The 20063-nt window shown below is 44.3% G+C and overlaps 1 protein-coding gene across 1 annotated transcript in view; it reads left to right on the top strand.

The window, feature by feature from the left end:
• ANKRD31 (ankyrin repeat domain 31) overlaps positions 1-20063 on the top strand; it is a 139615-nt gene that overhangs the window by 35902 nt on the left and 83650 nt on the right. Inside the window, exons 9-11 of the mRNA XM_070412195.1 lie at positions 4255-4523; positions 9705-9814; positions 14282-14437. Of these exons, the coding sequence (XP_070268296.1) occupies positions 4255-4523; positions 9705-9814; positions 14282-14437 (535 nt within the window). The remainder of the gene's footprint in view (positions 1-4254; positions 4524-9704; positions 9815-14281; positions 14438-20063) is intronic.

Below are 20063 nucleotides of genomic sequence, written 5' to 3'. Positions count from 1 at the left end.
TTAGAAAGAAGATTGATTTAGAACAAAAAAATTAAATACTCTTACACAGCGGTAATAAAAATATGGATCTTGTTACCTTGAGAAGCTTTGCAATCTGGATATATAAATAATTCAGGAAAGCTTTACATGATATTTATAAAATTATATTTCATCATGAAAGTTAAATCTACAATGAATTATTAAGGAGGGAAGTTAGAGCTATTCATAATATACTGTTAACCTTTTAAAATCAGTATAATAATTATATATTATCTTATTCCACAAAATATCATTAACTACTGCTGTCAAATAACAAAATATCTAGGCTGAATAGAACATAGATCTAGCCTAGTGTGGTATCTCTTTTTGTATGTTTCTATGCTACCTATTTCCTGTGAAAAAGCACCCAGGTTTGCCACTAAATTTTAAGGATGAATATTGATAAAAATAACTTTTACTTATATTCTGCTTAACTTAGGCTTTTAAATATGCACTGTCTTTTATTATATAAACCAGAGGCCCGGTGCACAATTGTGCATGGGTAGGGTCTATAGGCCTGGCCAGTGATCAGGGCCTTCCAGCTGCCAGCCGAGGCCTTCGTTCCAGCTGCAGGTTGGGGCTTTCCTTCCCTGGCTGCTGGCTACCAGCCGGGACCTTCCTTCCCCAGCTGCCAGCTGCTGGCCAGGGCCTTCCTTTCCCACCTGCCGGCTGTTGGCTGGGGCCTTTATTCTGCACCACCACCTGGTGGTCAGTGCATGTCATAGAGAGCGATTGAACTCCCAGTCTCCTGGTTGAACTCCTGAGGGGACCCTTTGCGTATTAGCCTTTTATATATATACTAGAGGTCCGGTGCACAAAAATTTGTGCACTCGGGGGTAGGGGGCCCCTCAGCCCTGCCTGTGCCCTTTCACAATCTGGGGCCCCTCGGGGGTGACCACTTGCTGGCTTAGGCCTGCTCCCCGGGGGATTGGACCTAAGATGGCAATCAGACATCCCTCTGGCACCCCGGCAGCCCTCGGGGGATGTCCACTTGCCAGCGGGGAGCAGACCTAAGCTGCAGTCAGACATCCTTAGCGCTGCTTTGGAGGCAGGAGAGGCTCCCACCACAACTGCTGTACTGGCAGCCGTCAGCCTGGCTTGTGGCTGAGCAGAGCTCTCCCCTGTGAGGGCGCACTGACCACCAGAGGGCAGCTCCTGCATTGAGCATCTGCCCCCTGGTGGTCAGTGTGTGTCATAGTGACCAGTCATTCCCAGTCTTTCTGCTGTTAGGGTCAGTTTGCATATTACCCTTTTACTATATAGGATAGAGGCCTGGTGCACAGGAGGGGGCTGGCTGGTTTGCCTTGAAGGGTGTCCCGGATCAGGGTTGGGGTCCCGCTTGGGGGCCTGGCCAGCCTGGGTGAGGGGCTGATGGCTGTTTGCAGCTGGTCACACCCCCTAAAGGGTGGGGGTCCCCACTGGGGTGCCTGGCCAGTCTGGGTGAGGGGCTGAGGGCCGTTTTCAGGCTGGCGGGTGACTGAAGCTCCCAGCCTCGTTTTTTTTTCTTTTTTTTTTTTTTTAATTCTGGGATTTATTTACTTTCTATAGCTGTCACTGGAGCTGAGAGCCGGCTCCAGCTCTGAGGCTGTGGCTGGCTGAAAGCAGGTACCTGGGGTTTGTTTAGCTTCTATAATTGAAACTCTGTTGCCATCACTGACGCTCTAAGCTCTGAGCCCGCTGCCGGCTGAAAGCAGGTATCTGGGGTTTGTTTAGCTTCTATAATTGCAACATTGTTGCTTCTGGAGCTCAGAGCTGGGCCGCGGCAGGCGGGGAACCTTGGCTTCCTCCATCACTGGAGCAAGCAAGCCTCATGTTCACTTCAGCTGCATGGCTGCCGGCCACCATCTTTGTTGGCAGTTAATTTGCATATCCTGCTGATTAGCCAATGGGAAGCGTAGCGGAGGTATGGTTAATTACCATGTTTGTCTATTATTAGATAGGACTAGAGGCCCGGTGCACGAAATTCGTGCACTGGGGGGTGGGGTTCTCTCAGCCCAGCCTGCCCCTCAGTCTGGGAGCCCTCAGTGGATGTCCTACTGACAGCCACAGTCTGGCAGCAGAGGCTCGGAGCAGGAGTCCCGTGTGTGTGTGTGTGTGTGTGTGTGTGTGTATGTATGTATGTGTCTGCTGGGGACTGCCCCCAGCCGCGCCATGTAGGCTCGGAGCAGTTGCCGTGTGTGTGTGTGTGTGTGTGTGTGTGTGTGTGTGTGTGTATCCCTGCTGGGGGTCTGCCCCCAGCCACATTGGAGGCTCAGAGTAGGTGCTGTGTGTGTGTGTGTCTGCTGGGAGCCTGCCCCCAGCCACAATGTGGAGGCTTGGAGCAGGCGCCCCTCTCTGTTGATCTCTCAGGCTCCTGGCCTCCACTGCGTGTTGTACTCTCCCTTGAGCTGTGGCCAGGGTGGGGGGCTGCCTGCAAGCCGCCCTTTCCTGCTCTGGGATCGCCACGGTGACCCAGGAGCAGGCCCACATGGGGGCTGCCTGCAGGCCACCCTTTCCTGCTCTGGGATGCCACAGCGACCAAGGAGCAGGCCCACACGCGGGCTGCCTGCAGGCCACCCTTTCCTGCTCACCAATCACTGGATCGCCAGGGCACCCGGGGTCAGGTCCTGCTGGGTGCTGCCTGTGGGCAGCACTTTCCTGCTCTCTTATTGCTGTGGGGTCCCGGCTGGGGGCGGGGATTAGGCGGCACATGGGGGTCCTGGCTGGGGGCGGGGCTTAGGCAGCGTGGGGATTAGGCGGCACACGGGGATCCCGGCTGGGGGCAGGGCTGCACACAGGGCCCGGATGGTGGCTTGCGCCATCCCATCCTGCCTACAGTATGCAAATTTGCATATCACGCTGATTAGCCAATGAGAGGTGTAGCAAAGGTACGGTCAATTGCCATCTTTGTCTATTATTAGATAGGACTAGAGGCCCGGTGCACAAAAATCTGTGCACTTGGGGGGCTCCCTCAGCCCGGCCTGTGCCCTCTCGCAGTCTGGGACCCCTCGGGGGATGTCCATTTGTTGTCTTAGGCCCACTCCCCGGGGGATTGGGCCTAAGCTGGCAGTCAGACATCCCTCTGGCAGCCTGGGAGCTCTCAGGGGATGTCCACTTGCCAGCGGGGAGCAGGCCTAAGCTGCATTCAGACATCCTTAGTGCTGCTGAGGAGGCGGGAGAGGCTCCCGCCACCACCGCTGTGCTGGCAGCCATCAGCCTGGCTTGTGGCTTAGCAGAGCTCCCCCTGTGGGAGTGCACTGACCACCAGGGGGCAGCTTCTGCATTGAGCGTCTGCCCCCTGGTGTTCAGTGTGTGTCATAGTGGCCAGTCATTCTCAGTCGTTCTGCTGTTAGGGTCAATTTGCATATTACCCTTTTATTATATAGGATAGAGGCCTGGTGCACGGGTGGGGGCCGGCTGGTTTGCCTTGAAGGGTGTCCCGGATCAGGGTGGGGTTACCGCTTGGGTGCCTGGCCAGCCTGGGTGAGGGGCTGATGGCTGTTTGCAGGCTGGCCAAGCCCCCCAGCGGGGACCCTCACACCATGGGGATGTGGCCAGCCTGGTGAGGGGCTGAGGGCTGTTTTCAGGCTTTCCACAGCCCCTTCAGGGTGGGGGTTCCTGCTGGGATGCCTGGTCAGCCTGGGTGAGGAGCTGATGGCCATGCCCCCTGGAGACCCAAGCTCCTAGCCTCTCCTTTTTTTCTTTTTTCTTTTTTTTTCCTGGGATTTATTTATCTTCTATGTTTGAAACTTTGTAGCCTTGATTGAGCGGCAGGTCCGGCTGAGCCCAGGTCCCAGCCCCTCCTTGACCAGAGGCCACGGCCAGCTGGAAGCAGGCATCTGGGATTTATTTATCTTCTATAATTGAAACTTTGTAGCCTTGACAGAGCCAAGGGCCAGCCAGGGCAGGTGTGAAGCTTGGCTTCCTCCATCACCGGGGGCAGCCCAAGCCTCCTGCTCACTCCAGCTCCGTGGCTGCTGTCATCTTAGTTGGGTTAATTTGCCTACTCGCTCCTGATTGGCTTGTGGGCATGGCTTGAGTGTAGCAGAGGGATGGTTAATTTGCATGTTTCTCTTTTATTATGTAGGATTACATACATTTTCATTATATTCACATATGCCTGGGTTTTTATACTTCCAACTTGTAAGAGGCATTTTCATGTACTCAAAGGACAAGATAAAACTTATTTCTCCTAGTTTTAATATTTTTGTATCATTGTAATTATTTGAATATGTATTTATTTATATTTTATTACAGACTCTAGAAGATCCAAATCCATTTGTATTGCAGACATTGGTTGATCAAAATGTAATCTCTTGTGATCCACTAAATAATAAGAGAAATTCAAATCCAGTGGAAAATAGCTCTGACCAGGACCCTCCATCTGTGTTAAGGAGATCATCCAGAATTAAAGTAGGCAAATATACAAAGCACAAAGATGACAGGTATAAGATACCAGAAAAGATTTTACCCACAATACTTGACTGTGAGAGTCAAGCAAAAAACTCTTCAACTGAGACTTTCAGGTATGCTATGAAATTATATTTTTCTACCAGGTATGCTATAACCTTATAGATAAATCTATGCTTGGGACATTGAGTCAGTGTATAGTTACCCCAAGTAAAGAACTTTACTTTTTAGTATTGGTGAATTTTTATCTTGCAGTTGCTTTTTTTTAGAAAACTCTCTTACTTCTTTTTTTAAAATTTTATTTTATTGCTTAAAGCATTACAAAGAGTATTACATATGTCTCTCTCTCATTTGTTCATTTGTTGCTTTCAAAATTGATATACAAAAATCTATTGCATTCCTATATACTAACAATAAAATTTGAGAAAAAGAAATGGAAAAAACAGTTCCAATTGCAACAAAATTAAAACAGCTAGGAATAAAATTAACAAAAGGTGGAAAGACCTATACACTGAAAACTACAGGACATTATTAAATGAAATTAAAGAAGATACAAAGAAATGGACAGATATTCTATATGCGTGGATTAGAAGAATCAACATAGTTAAAATGGCCATATTACCCAAAGCAATATACAGATTAAATACAATCCCCATCAAAATCCCAATGGTATTTTTTATTTATTTTTTATTTTTATTTTTTATTAAATCTTTATTGTTCAGATTATTACATTTGTTCCTCTTTTTTCCCCATAACTCCCCTCCACCCAGTTTCCACCCCACCCTCCTCCCTCACTCCCCACCCACTGTCCTCATCCATAGGTGCACGATTTTTGTCCAGTCTCTTCCTGCATCCCCCACACCCCTTTCTCCCCCAAGAATAGTCAGTCCACTCCCTTTCTATGCCCCTGATTCTATTATAATCACCTGTTCATTTTGTTCATCAGATTATTCACTTGATTTTCAAATTCACTTGTTGATAGATGTGTATTTGTTGTTCAGAATTTGTATCTTTACCTTTTTCTTCTTCTTCCTCTTCTTAAAGGATACCTTTCAGCATTTCATATAATACTGGTTTGGTGGTGATGAACTCCTTAAGCTTTTTCTTATCTGTGAAGCTCTTTATCTGACCTTCAATTCTGAATGATAGCTTTGCTGGATAAAGTAATCTTGGTTGTAGGTTCTTGGTATTCAGCACTTTGAATATTTCTTGCCACTCCCTTCTGGCCTGCAAAGTTTCTGTTGAGAAATCAGCTGACAGTCGTATGGGTACTCCCTTTTAGGTAACTGACTTTCTTTCTCTTGCTGCTTTTAGGATTCTCTCTTTGTCTTTTGCTCTTGGCATTTTAATGATGATGTGTCTTGGTGTGGTCCTCTTTGGATTCCTCTTGTTTGGGCTTCTCTGTGCTTCCTGGACCTATAAGTCTATTTCTCTCACCAGGTAGAGGAAGTTTTCTTGTCATTATTTCTTCAAATAGGTTTTCAATATCTTGCTGTCTCTCATCTTCTGGCACCCCTATAATTCGGATGTTGGTACGCTTGAAGCTGTCCCAGAGGCTCCTTACACTGTCTTCGTATTTTTGGATACTTTTTTCATTTTGCTTTTCCGGTTGGGTGTGTTTTGCTTCTTCGTATTTCAAATCGTTGACTTGATTCTTGCAATCCTCTAGTCTGCTGTTGGGAGTCTGTATAATATTCTTTATTTCAGTCAGTGTATGCTTAATTTCTAGTTGGTCCTTTATCACAACAACGAGAGTCTCTTTAGATTTCTTGTAGATCTCATTAAGTTTATCGGCAGTTCCTAGAAAATTATTGAAAAACCTTAAAAGTGTGGTTTTGAACTCTATATCCAGTAGTTTGCTTTCCTCCATTACTGTCATTTGTGTCCTTTTTCTTTGTCTCCACATTTTTTATGCTTCCCTGTGTTGATACAGTGGTTTTCTGTGCTAAGTGTCCTCTAGGGCCCAGTGGTTCAGCCTCCCCAATTACCTGAGGAGGACACTCTTGGTGCTCCCCCTTGTGGTGTTTGTGCACAGTCTTGTTGTAGTTAAGCCTTGATTGTTGTAGGTATCACTAATTGGCCTCCAGGCCAATTGGCTGTGAGAATCAGCTGTGTCTGCAGTGGGGGAACTTCTGTGCTGGAGACAGGGGCAAGACTTGCTTCAATGGGGCTTTGGTGCTCACTGAGTCTGCCCCCTGAGTGTGTCCTTTATGTTTCCACAGAGCTGCAAACTGGATGGTCCCACTCTGACCTCTGGGCTTCCTGGCTCCTGGATCTCTAGGGAGGTGCTAATCTAGCCTTTTCCTGAGGCTATCCAGCAAAAGCCTCCCTGCAGGGCTTGGGCGGGGCGGGTCCCACGGGATCAACAGGGCTGGGCTAGCAGTTATGGCTGCTCTCAGTCCTGCCCTCAGAGGCTTTGCTTCTCAATGTCCTGGTAATCACTGCAAGCCCCTTGGAGAGAAAGCTGCCCCCGAGTTCCGACCGATGCCAGATAGTCCCGCTTCTCCTGTATGAGTCTGGGTCCCTAGAGACTCGCCCAGAACTGGAGCTCAGAGCCTGAGACTCCCTCCCGGTTGAAAACGACAACCACGCCCTCAGCTACCAGCCCACTCCATGTGCACCTCCGCACCTTAGTATTTTACTTCCGCACTGCGCCTCCTCTGAGTCTCGGTATGCTTTTCTCTTTCCTTCTAGTTGTAGAATTTCCACTCAGCCAGCCTTCCAATGTTATTTTTTAAAGAAATAGAACTAAAAAAAAAAATCACCATATTTGTATGGAACCACAAAAGACTCAAAATAGCCAAAGCAATTCTGAAAGAAAGAAAAAAAAGGATAAGGTGGGAGGTATCACACTCCCTAACTTCAAATTATACTACAATTAGTTTGAGACACTAATCAAAACAGCATGGTATTGGCAGAAAAACAGACACATAGACCAATGGAACAGAATTGAGAGCCCAGAAATAAATGTGAACAAATAATTTTTTACAAAGAAGCCAAAAACACAATGGAGAAAATGAAGCTTCTTCAATAAACAGTGCTGGGAAAATTGGAAACCACATACAAAAAAATGAAACTACACTACTATTTGTCACCATATACAAAGATCTATTTGTGTTATAACTAGAAGTGTAAACCTTGTGACCACCTTCACCCATTTTATCCACTGATCCTACAACCACCAATCTGTTCTCCGTATCTATGAGTTTGGGGTTTTTTTAGATTTCATATATAAGGAGATCATATGGTCTTTGTCTTTCTCTGTCTGACTTATTTCACTTAACAATACCCATAGGCTCCATCCATGTTGTAAAAAATGACAGGTTTTGCCCTAGCTGGTTTGGCTCAGTGGATAAAGCATTGGTCTGCAGACTGAAGAGTTCCAGGTTCGATTCCAGTCAAGGGCACATGCCTGGTTTGTGGGAGACAGCTGATCAATCAATGATTCTCTCTCATCATTGATCTCTCTCTCTCTCTCTCTCTCTTTCTTTTTCTCTCTCTCTCTCTTCCCCTCTCTCTCCCTCTCTTCTTCTCTCCCTCTCTCCCTTCCTCTCTGTAATCAATTTTTAAAAAAAGGCAGGGTGTTTTTTTTTTTCCTTTCTATGACTGAATGATATTCTGTTCTATATGTATACCACATTTTCTTTATCAAGTCATCCAACAATATAGATTGCTTTTCATGTCTTGGTTATTGTAAATAATGTTGCAATGAACATGAAGGTGCAGATACCTTTTCAAGATCGTGATTTTGTTTCCTTTGGATAAATACCTGGAAGCGGAATTGCTGGATCATGTGGTAGTTTCATTTTTAATTTTTTTTAGGAAACTCCATTCTGTTTCCTGTAGTGGCTGCACCAATTTATATTCCCAACAACAGTGCACAACCATTCCCTTTTCTATCTGCTCACCAATACTTGCTATTTCTTGTCTTTTGATAATAGCTACTCCATAGGTATAAGGTGCTATCTCATTGTGGTTTTGATTTGCATTTCCTTGATGGTTAGTAATGTTGAGTACCTTTGCATATAACTCATGTACATCCATTGGCCATTTGGATGTCTTTTTTTGAAAAAGGTCCTTTTAATTCCTCTCCCATTTAAAAAATATGTTTTGTTAATTGATTTTTCAAACAAGCAGCAGCCACCTCAGTACACCCCATACATCTTGCTAAGTGGTACCAGAGAGAGGAAGAGAGGAGGATAGAGAGATTGAAACATCAATGAGAAACATCATTGATCGGCTGCCTCCTACATGTCCCCTATTGGGGATCGAGCCCGCAACCTGGGCATGTGCCCTCACCGGGAATTGAACTGGTGACCTCTTGGTTCCTGGGTCAATGCTCAACCGCTTAGCTGCACTGGCCAGGACCTCTCCCATTTTTAAATCATATTTTATTGGCTATTGAGTTGTATGTTTATATATTTTGGATTTTAACCCCCTTATCAGATATATGATTTGCAGATATTTTCTTCCATTCAGTAGGTTGCCTTTTCATTTTATTGATGGTTTCCTTTGCTCTGCAGAAGGTTTGTGTAGTTCCACTTGCTTCTTTTTGTTGCCTTTGCTTTTGGTGTTAATTTCAAAAATAATTGCCAAGACTAATGTGAAAGTGCTTACCCCTATGTTTTTTCCTATGAGCTTTATGGTTTTAGGTCATACTTTCAAATCTTTAATCTATTTTGAGCTAATTTTTGGGTATGGTGTAGGATCATGATCCAGTTTTATTCTTTTGCATGTGGCGGTCCAGTTTTCCCAATACCATTTATTGAAGAGACTATCTTTTCTCCATTGCACATTCTTGGCTCCTTTATCATAAATTAATTGATGCATGATTAGGTTTATTTCCAGGCTTCCTATTATCTGCATGTCTGCTTTTATGCCAATATTTTGCAGCTTTTGATCAGTGCCATACCACATGGCAAGTTCTTTTTCTTGCAAAGAGCCTGCCTCTTTTTCCCTAGAAGGTAAATAGAGTGGATAGTCACATGTCAACTTGGAGAGAGAGGGGCAAGAGACTCAGAATACACTTGCAGGTGACTTCCCCTAAAGGAGAGAAGCACACAGGTGCCACAAAGAATAGGCTAGAAACTATAATGACTAGCATACCTGCCACAGATTTATCCGCTGTTTTCTCAGGAGCCATCTCCTTATTTAAAATTGCTGTGCTGCTTGGCAACAGCTCAGTAAAATACCTTTGAGTTTTAAAAATTTAGAATTTGATATGGGTTTCTGTGAATGGTTATAGAGGACATGAGAATAATTTTAAATAATAATTTTTTTTAAATTTATTTTTCAAGAATGCAGGGTACTGCTTTAATGATTGAAGGTAAAAGGAAGAATATGCATTCATCCAGACTGAAGAGTGAAGAACAAATCTGGAAAAATGGAAAAATTAAGAGACAGAAAGGTGAGGAATATTTTATTTCTTTAAGTAGTTACTTACAGAAACATAGAATTCTGGTACTAAAAAAGATTTAAAGATTATCTATCTCAACGTTTTCATTTTACTGATGAGGCAATTCAAGGAAGTAGGTTAAGGATTTTTCCCAGCTATACACAACTCATCAGTAGCATAATTAGGACTTGATCCTGAACTTTTGGCTCATAGGCTGGTATTTTTTCTATACTTATTGGAGAGAATAGTTTTAGAACCCTTTTAAAACTTAGATGTCTGACATGTTAATTACATAAAAGGGATATATTGGCTATAGAGGTCATCCCTGAAAAGTGAGCTGTCCCAGCACCATAACAGACCCCTAGTGCAGGGTTCCAGAGCTGGGAAGAGAAGTCCCCATACTTCAGGCTGTAAAAACCATCAGGGGTTGTGCCTGAGTGACATGGAAGCTGCTGGAGTCCCAGGCAGTTCCTCTTAAAGGGCCCACTCATTAACTTACTTGGACTTACTCCCTCTGAGCTACCTCATTGAGGCAGCAGCTTGAAAAGAACCAGGGACATAAGGGAGTAACTAATTATCTGGCATCAGTGCAAAAGCTTCTGGAGAAGCTTTCTTCCAGACAAAAGTGCTGGCAGAGCCACTGTTCCTTTGCTGAGCCCTTCCCCAACAGAACCGACAGGCGGTGACATATCTGAGTCTCCATCCTGGTGATTCCCTGAGATCCTACCCTACCCAACTTGGGGGCTCATTCAAGCCATTTCCAGTGGCTTTTCCATACAACTCTCCTCTCTACAGACTTTCCTAAAATCTTTCAAACAAGCAGCAGCCACCTCAGTACACCCCATACATCTTGCTAAGTGGTACAAGACCTGGCACTAGTAGCAGCCTGCCTTAGTTCAGAGCTTGGCCTCTCCTGAGTACCTCCAAACCCAAAACAAGTAGCAGCCTTCTGCAGATCACTCTGTAGCTTATGCCAGGTGGCCCCATGAAGGTACTGGCACCTCCTGGGAGGCCCCAGAGCCAGTGCACCCATTGGACAGCTTCAAACCATGTCATATTACAATGCTACCACCTCCATTAGTGACACACTCAAGGGGCAGACTCAGTGAGCACCAAAGCCCCACTGAAGCAAGTCCTGCTCTGTAGGGTCAACTTCTGCACAGCAGCTCTTCTGCTGTAGTCACAGCTGGTCCTCACAGCCAGTTGGCCTAGGGGTCAATTCCTCTCAGTGATGCCAACAGCAGTCAAGGCTCAACTACAACAGCACAGTGCACACAGCCCACACAGGGATGCACCTAAAGTGCCCAGCTCAGGTGACTGAGGAGATGAGCCATTGGACCCTCAGGACACCTAACACAAAGCCACTCTATTAAGACCGAGAGACATACCAACTCTACCTAATACATAGAAATAAACACAGAGAAGCAGCAAAATGTGTAGAAAAAGAAACATGTTGCAGTGAAAGAATGGGAGAAATCTCTAGAAAAAGAACTAAATGAAATGGAAGCAAGCAAACTACCAGATATGGAGTTTAAAACAATGGATATAAGGATGCTCAAGGAACTTAGGAAGAAATTCAAGTATCTTAGTGAAACTTAAAACACCATGACAAAGGACATTGGAATCATAGAAAAGAACCAGTCAGAAATGAAGGCTACACTAACTGAAATGAAGAATCAACAGTAGAATAGATGATGCCTAGAATCAAATCAATGATTTGGAATATGAGGAAGCCAAAAATGCCCAATCAGAACAACAAAAAGAAAAAAAGAATCCCAAAATAAGAAGATAGTGTAATTCCAACACCCATTTTTGATAAAAACTCTCAGCAAGTTGGGAATAGAAGAATCATACCTCAACATAATAAAAGCCATATATGACAGACCCACAGCCAACATCATACTCAATGGACAAAAACTAACACTTTTCCCCTAAGAACAGGAACAAGACAGGGATGCCCACTCTCACCACTCCTGTTCGATATAGTACTGGGAGTATTAGCCATTGCAATTAGACAAGAAGAAGAAATAAAAGGCATCCAAATTGGAAAAGAAGAAGTAAAACTGTCCTTATTTGCAGATGACATGATATTATACATAAAAAACCCTAAAGACTCCATCAAAAAACTATTAGACTTAATAAAAGAATTTGGCAATGTAGCAGGATACAAAATTAACGCCAAGAAATCTATGGCATTTCTATACACCAATAGTGAACTTACAGAAAGAGAGACTAAAAAAACAATCCCATTTACCATCGCACCAAAAAAATTAAGCTACCTAGGAATAAACTTAACTAAGGAGGTAAAAGACCTCTACTCAGAAAACTGCAGGACGTTGAAAAAAGAGATAGAGGAAGACATAAACAGATGGAAGAACATACCATGTTCTTGGATTGGTAGAATCAACATCATTAAAATGTCCATAGTACCCAAAGCAATCTATAGATTCAATGTAATCCCCATTAAATTACCAACAGCATATTTCACAGATCTACAACGAACATTTCAAAAATTCATCTGGAATAAAAAAAGACCTTGAATAGCTGCAGTGATCCTGAGAAAGAACAAAGTAGGTGGGATCTCAATACCAGATATCAAGCTGTATTACAAAGCCACTGTTCTCAAAACTGCCTGGTACTGGCACAAGAACAGACATATAGATCAATGGAATAGAATAGAGAGCCCAGAAATCGGTCCGAACCAATATGCTCAATTAATATTTGACAAAGGAGGCAAGAACATACAATGGAGTCAAGATAGTCTCTTCAGTAAATGGTGTTGGGAAAATTGGACAGATACATGCAAGAAAATGAAACTAGACCACCAACTTACACCATACACAAAAATAAACTCAAAATGGATAAAGGACTTAAATGTACGACGGGAAACCATAAAAATTCTAGAAGAATCTAAAGGCAACAAAATCTCAGACATATGCCGAAGCAATTTCTTCACTGATACAGCTCCTAGGGCACTTGAAACTAAAGAGAAAATGAACAAATGGGACTTCATCAAAATAAAAAGCTTTTGCACAGCAAAAGAAACCATCAACAAAACAACAAGAAAGCCCACTGCATGGGAAAACATACTTGCCAATGTCATATCTGATAAGGGCCTAATCTCCAAAATTTATAGGGAACTCATACAACTTAACAAAAGAAAGATAAACAATCCAATCAAAAAATGGGCAAAGGATCTAAATAGACACCTTTCAAAAGAGGACATTCAGAAAGCCAAGAGACATATGAAAACATGCTCAAAGTCACTAATCATCCAAGAGATGCAAATCAAAACAACAATGAGGTACCATCTCACACCTGTCAGAATGGCTATCATCAACAAATCCACAAATGACAAGTGCTGGAGAGGATGTGGAGAAAAAGGAACACTCGTGCACTGCTGGTGGGAATGCAGACTGGTGCAGCCACTGTGGAGAACAGTATGGAGCTTCCTCAAAAAACTAAAAATGGAACTCCCATTTGACCCTGTGATCCCACTTCTAGGAATATATCCCAAGAAACCAGAAACACCAATGAGAAAGGATATATGCACCCATATGTTCATAGCAGCACAATTCACCATAGCTAAGATCTGGAAACAGCCTAAGTGCCCATCAGTAGATGAATGGATTAGAAAACCGAGGTACATCTACACGATGGAATACTACGCTGCTGTAAAAAAGAAGGAACTCTTACCATTTGCAACGGCATGGATGGAACTGGAGAGCATTATGCTAAGTGAAATAAGCCAGTCAATGAAGGAAAAACACCACATGATCTCACTCACTCATGGATAATAAAGACCATTATAAACTTATGAACAAAAATAGATACAGAGGCAGAGCTGCCTCGAACAGACTGTCAAACTGCAGCAGGAAAGCCGGGTAGGGTTGAGGGGCGGGAGGGGAGGGTGGTAAGAGTTCAACCGAAGGACTTGTATGCATGCATATAAGCATAACCAATGGATATAAGACACGGGGGGGGGGGGGGGTGTAGGGGAGGCTGGGGAAATGTTAAGGGCGGGAAAAAAAGGAGACATATATAATACTCTTTGTAATACTTTAAGCAATAAAACAATTTAAAAAAAAGAGGATAGTGTAAGGAGCCTTAGATACAACTTCAAGTGTACCAACATGCACATCATGGTGGTGCCAGGAGAAGAGAGGGAGCAAGAAATTAAAAACTTATTCTCAACAATAAAGGTTTAAAAAAAAATCTGTTAATCTTCTCATATATGCACCTTTCATGGGTTTCAATCAACATAAACTGCTCAGATGATTTATAACTTCAAATTAATGTTTGTCTCCTTGCATCTTATTTCATGTAGATGTTATAGTTGGGTTAATCGATTAAATACTCTTTCATAGTACAGTGTACATCTATTCCAATGACTGGATTCACTGTGTCATCTGTATTCCTCCTGATTTTCAAATAAGGATTACTGTTTTTTGTTTTCTTTTGTTCCTTCCCTCTTTTTAGAAAAAATGAAGATGAATAACATACCTCTTTCTCTCATTAATCGGAGAAACATTTTTGGAGAGAATTTACTGTATAAGGCTGCTCTTCTCAATGACTTTCATCTTGTTCATCAGTGTATTGAAAAAGGAGGAAATCTTAATCAACCAAGTTATGCTGGTAAGTTGGGGTTACCACCCACAGTTATTTTGAAAGTGGTTTGTAGTTTTAGATTAGTTACTACTATGAAAGTATGGTAAAGTGAGCCTAAGGCAAGTCTCAAACAAAAAGCTTCCAGGTAATTTTCCTGCACAGGTACTGTTCAACATCATCTCCCAGGGAAGTGGGAAGTGGAGGGAGCAAGAGAAGAGCATTATATTTCATCTTCAGTGATTATGCCTGCCTGGGGCCCACCGGGTAGACTGTGTGCAGTGGCATTACGGAGAAGGATGGATCCTGAGGCTGGCTTGCTGCCTTTGCCTGGGCATTGTTCCTGTGCACCTCATCTCTGAGTGGAAAATGAGGTCAAAAGCTGAAAGAAGCTAATGGTACACTGAACTTGGGAGAGGCTGATGATAAAATGAAAGATGTACAGAAGTAGCAGTGGCCAGGGAAATGGGTCAAAAACTAAATATTAGAACAAAGTATTCTAGCACCCCTGTATACAATGGTTTTTGGAGCTCTGTGTCAGAAACCAGAAGATAGAGACCAATATTTCATATTATTTCACATTTACCCATCTAACAATCTCTTCGTTCATCAATCAATCCATCTTTATGTTGATATATTTCAAAGAAAGTTATAGATAGTATATTTTACCACTAAAGACCTCATCATAAATGTCATTAATTACAGTTCAATAGTTTTTTTCTTTGAGATAAAGTTTTATACAGTGAAATGTTAAATATTAAATATACCATTTGATGAATTTTGACATAGACATTCACCTGTGTAACCCAAACCTCTAAGAGAGAGAATATTACCATCATCCTATGCCGGAGGCCGATTTATCCTTGCTGCTTGACACAGTCGCTGCAGGGAAGAAACATCTGCACAGCATATGTTTCAAGGGACCTGGCGTATATGGCATACTGTTCTTAATATGTTTGCTCCCCTTCTTAGTGCTATGTGTTTTAACCAAGGTCACCTCTCCGAGAAAGGTTGTTTCCCCAGGTGGGGATTTTCCCCTGGAGTTAGGGATTAACAGGACTAAGGAAGGGAATAAAACCGCTTAACTAAGTGCTAGGCAGGTAATTAATCACTTTAACTATGAACAATCACGCTTAAGCTACATAATCTTTACTTAGGATAATCTCCTTCAGTTACTTCCTTGTTGCTTAACAGAACAGTAGAGTAGTGACCTTGGAATGGAGATAAGAAATGCCCTAACCTTTGGAATAGAATGGATAGGATTAAAATCAACTGGTGTAAATACAGATGTAACAGGAGAATAAAGACAGAACTAGGCTGGAGAACCTGGCTAGAGAACCTGACTAGGATGCTGATCAACTGAACGCTGTCTCCATGTCATTCCTTTTTGGCCGACTCCGTCCACACCTTTGAGAACTCCTGGACCTGCTGGGGCTGGACCCCAACAATCCTAGAAAGTTCCCTCATTCCTTTTCCCAGTTATTCCCCACCCCCAGTCTCTGGAAGCCACTACTGTTCTGATATTTTTCACCATAAGTTAATTTTGCCTCTTTAATCTACACTAATAAGAGAGAAACATGGTAATTAGTGTACGACCGCTACCCTTTCAATTGGCTAATCAGTGAGTATATGCAAATTAACTGACAACCAAGATTGCGGCTAATTTGCATATGTCGACTGCAAGCCACAGACAGAGGCTTTAGGCCTGGGTAAGGGAGGAGCCAGCCAGCGATCGTTGAGCCAGCGATGGTTGATGGTGGTAATGGCAGGGGGAACCGGGATGGAGCCAGCCAGCGATCATAGATGGTGGCGGCGGTGGCGCGCTGGGGGTGCCCCGGCCCAGGCCTAAAGCCTCCAGCAGAGGCTTTAGGCTTGGGCCGGGGAGGAGCCAGCCAGCGATCTTCCAAGGTGGTGGTGGCGGTGGCAGCGGCGGGGAGCTGGGGGTGCCCCAGCCTAGGCCTAAAGCCTCGGGCAGAGGCTTTAGGCTTATGCCGGGGAGGAGCCAGCCAACGATTGTTGATGGCGGCGGAGGCGGGCAACCAGGGCGGAGCCAGCCAGCGATCGTTGATGGCAGCGGCGGGGAGCTGGGGGTGCCCTGGCCCAGGCCTAATGCCTCGGCCAGAGGCTTTAGGCTTGGGCTGGGGAGGAGCCAGCCAGTGATCCTTGATGGTGGTGGTGGCCTGAACCGGGGCGCAGCCAGCCAGCGATCCTTGATGGCCACGGTGGCTTGGAGCTGAGGGTGCCCTGGCCCAGGGCTAATGACTCACCAGAGGCGTTAGGCCTGGGCAGGGGCCAAACCAGCAATTGGTGTGAACTACAGAGGAAACACCTTTTCTGACTGCCGATTGGTTAAGCTCCCTGTATGCCACTGGTAATATTCTTAGTAACTTGGGTAATGAGAGTCCAAAAAATGATCTAGGGTTTTTTTTACCACACTCCTGGAGAAAAAAATCAAGGTCTGCTGCTGGAGGGTTAAGAAATGTCATATCCTGTCCTAGCCAGTTTGGCTCAGTGGATAATGACTCGGCCTGCCCAACGCAGATTCTGGGTTCAATTCTGACCATGGGCATGTACCTAGGTTGCAGGTTCCTCCCTGGCTCCGGCCCAGGACAGGGCTCATGCAGGAGGCAACCAATCAAAGTGTTCCTCTCACTTTGATGTTTCTCTCTGTCTTTCCCTTTCTCTTCCACATTCTCTAAAAATCAATGGAAACATATCCCCAGGTGAGGATAAAGAAAGAAAGAAATGTCATATCCTATGAAAGACACTTCTTGAAAATGCTTAATGAAAGTTGTCATTTTTTCATGGTAAAGGGACTGGAGTCGGTGTTGATGAAAACACCTTGGTGGCTGCGGTGACTGGCAGTGGCTGCAACAGTGCGGTGATGGGGCTGGTGCCTTCCCCTGATCAGCCCGGTCACCTCCCACAAAGGGAGGCCAGACTGTGGCTTAGGCCCACTCCCCAAGGGGAGCAGGGAGCAGGTAGTAGGACATCCCCTAGGGCTCCCAGTATGTGATAGGGGGCAAGCTGGGCTGAGGGAACCCCCTCCCCAGTGCACAAATTTTTGTGCACCGGGCCCCTAGTATTTAATAATAAGCATAATGTTAGCTGTAGGTTTTTGTAGCTGATCCTTATCATATTGAGGAATCTATTCCCAATTTGCTGAGAGTTTTATGAGGAATAGATGTTTGGTCATGCTATAGTATTCATTTTATATATTGCTGGCTTCTATTTGCTAATACTGTGTTAAGGATTTTTTTGTATCAATGTTGATTATCTATACTAATAAAAGGGTAATATGCTAATTAGACCAGATGTCTTCCGGATGACCTCCTGGATGTCCTTTCTGACAAAGCCGGGCCCAGGTGAAGCCGGTCCTGGGCGCTTGTGGCTGCAGCTAGCCTGGGCGAAGCCGCCCCCAGTCCCGGGCGCCTGCAGCCGGCCCAGGTGAAGTCAGCCCGGGTCCCAGGTCCATGTGGCTGGCCAGAGGGAGGGAAGCCCGGGTCCTGGTTGCCTGTGGCCAGCCAGAGGAGGGAATCCTGGGTCCTGAGTGCAGGGGCTGAGGCCGAGGTGGTTAGGTGTAATCAGGCCGGCAGGGGAGCAGTTACAGGCTATCAGGATGGCAAAGGAGCAGTTGGGGGCAATCAGGCCAGAAGGGGGAGGTTGTTAGGGGCGATCAGGCAGGCAGGGGAGCAGTTAGGGGCGATCAGGCAGCCAGGCAGGCAAGTAGTTAGGAGCCAGCAGTCCTGGATTGTGAGAGGGATCAGGCTTAAACCAGCAGTCGGACATCACCCAAGGTGTCCCGGATTGGAGAGGGTGAAGGCCAGGCTGAGGGGCCCCCCCTCACCCCAGTGCATGAATTTCATGCACTGGGCCTCTAGTTGGTCAATCATTTTCTTTTTTTTAAATATGCTTTTATTGATTTTTAGAAAATGTCCCATGTGCACTTGAGAAGAATGTATATTCCATGGCTTTGGGGTGAAATGTTCTGAAGATGTCAATTAAGGCCATCTGATCTAGTGAGTCATTTAGGATTGCTGTTTCTTTGCTGATTTTTTTTTCTAGAGGGTTTATCCAGTGATGTCAGTGGTGTGTTTAAGTCCCCTACTATGATTGTGTTTTTGTTGATCTCTCCCTTGTTATTTTCCAGGAGGTTTTTTATGTATTTGGGTGCTCCTGCATTGAGTGCATATATGTTTATAAGGATTATATCCTCTTGTTGTATCGGTCCCTTTAGTATTATGAAGTGGCCTTCCTTATCTCTTGTTATGGCCTTCACTTTGAGGTCTATTTTGTCAGATATAAGTATTGCTACCCCAGCTTTTTTTTCATTTCCATTTGCCTGAAAGATATTTTTCCATCCCTTCACTTTCAGTCTGTGTGAGTCCCTTGTTTTGAGGTGGGTCTCTTGTAGACAGCATATATATGGGTCATGACTTTTTATCCATTCAGCCACTCGATGTCTTTTGATTGGAGCATTTAGTCCGTTTACATTTAAAGTTATTATTGAAAGGTACTTGCTTGTAGTCATTTCTATTTTTGTGCCTGTGTTCTTTCTTACCTTTATATTTCTTCTTTTTACAGCATTCCCTTTAGCATTTCTTGCATTGCTGGCTTGCATTGCTAAGGGTAGTGATAAACTCCCTTAGCCTTTTTTTTGTCTGCAAAGCTCCTGATTTCCCCTTCAATTTTGATTGATAATCTTGCTGGATAGAGTATTCTTGGATTTAGTCCTTTGTTTTGCAACACTTTGTATACCTCCTTCCATTCCCTTCTAGCTTGATGTGTTTCTGTTGAGAAATCGTTTGATAATCTGATGGGGGATCCTTTGTAGGTAACTCTCTGTTTCTCTCTTGCAGCCTTTAAGATTTTCTCTTTGTCTTGTACATTTGCCATCGTTATTATGACGTGTCTTGGTGTGGGTCTTTTGGGGTTCATCTTGCTTGGGACTCTCTGTACTTGCGTAACTTTTTTCTTCCCCATATCTGGGAAGTTTTCTGTCATTATTTCTTCAAATAGATTTTCTAATCCTTGCTGCTCTTCTTGTCCTTCTGGCAGCCCTATTATGCATATGTTACTTCGTTTCATGTTGTCCCAAAGCTCCCTTAGGCTCTCCTGCTTTTTAATTTTTCTCTCCAGTTGCTGTTCACATTGAGCTTGTTTCTCTACCTTATCTTCTAACTCACTGATTCGGTCCTCTGCTTCTTCTAGTCTACTGTTGAAACCTTCCATGGTGTTTTTGATTGTAGCTATATCACTTTTCATTTCTTCCTGATTCTTGCATAGGTTGTTGATTTTCTCATCCATCTGGTGAATAAATTGTACAACCATTACTCTGAATTCTTTTTCTGTCATGTTGCATGCTTCAATTTCATTAATTTCCTTTCTTGGTGACTCCTCATTTTCTTTCCTCTGGGGGTTGTGTCGTCTCCCCATTCTGATTATCTCCAGATGGTTCAAATGTTGAGTTCGTGGGCCTGGGCCATGTGCAGTGGGAGCCTCACCCCACCCTAGTGTCACTGAAGAGCTCTGACACTAACATGTGTGGTTGTAGTGGGTTGGTGGGAACCAGGCTCATTCAGAGTCAGTGTTACTAGCGCTCAATGTGGCCTCGTGTGCGCCCTTAGAATCAGGGACCCTGCCTGCACCGTGCTGA

This window comes from Myotis yumanensis, unplaced genomic scaffold (assembly GCF_028538775.1).
Source record: "Myotis yumanensis isolate MYYU_CA2020_CCGP unplaced genomic scaffold, mMyoYum1.0.hap1 SCAF_4, whole genome shotgun sequence".
Taxonomy (NCBI): Eukaryota; Metazoa; Chordata; class Mammalia; order Chiroptera; family Vespertilionidae; genus Myotis; species Myotis yumanensis.
Note: the sequence above shows the minus strand (reverse complement) of the source record. Positions and strands in the feature narration are given on the sequence as shown.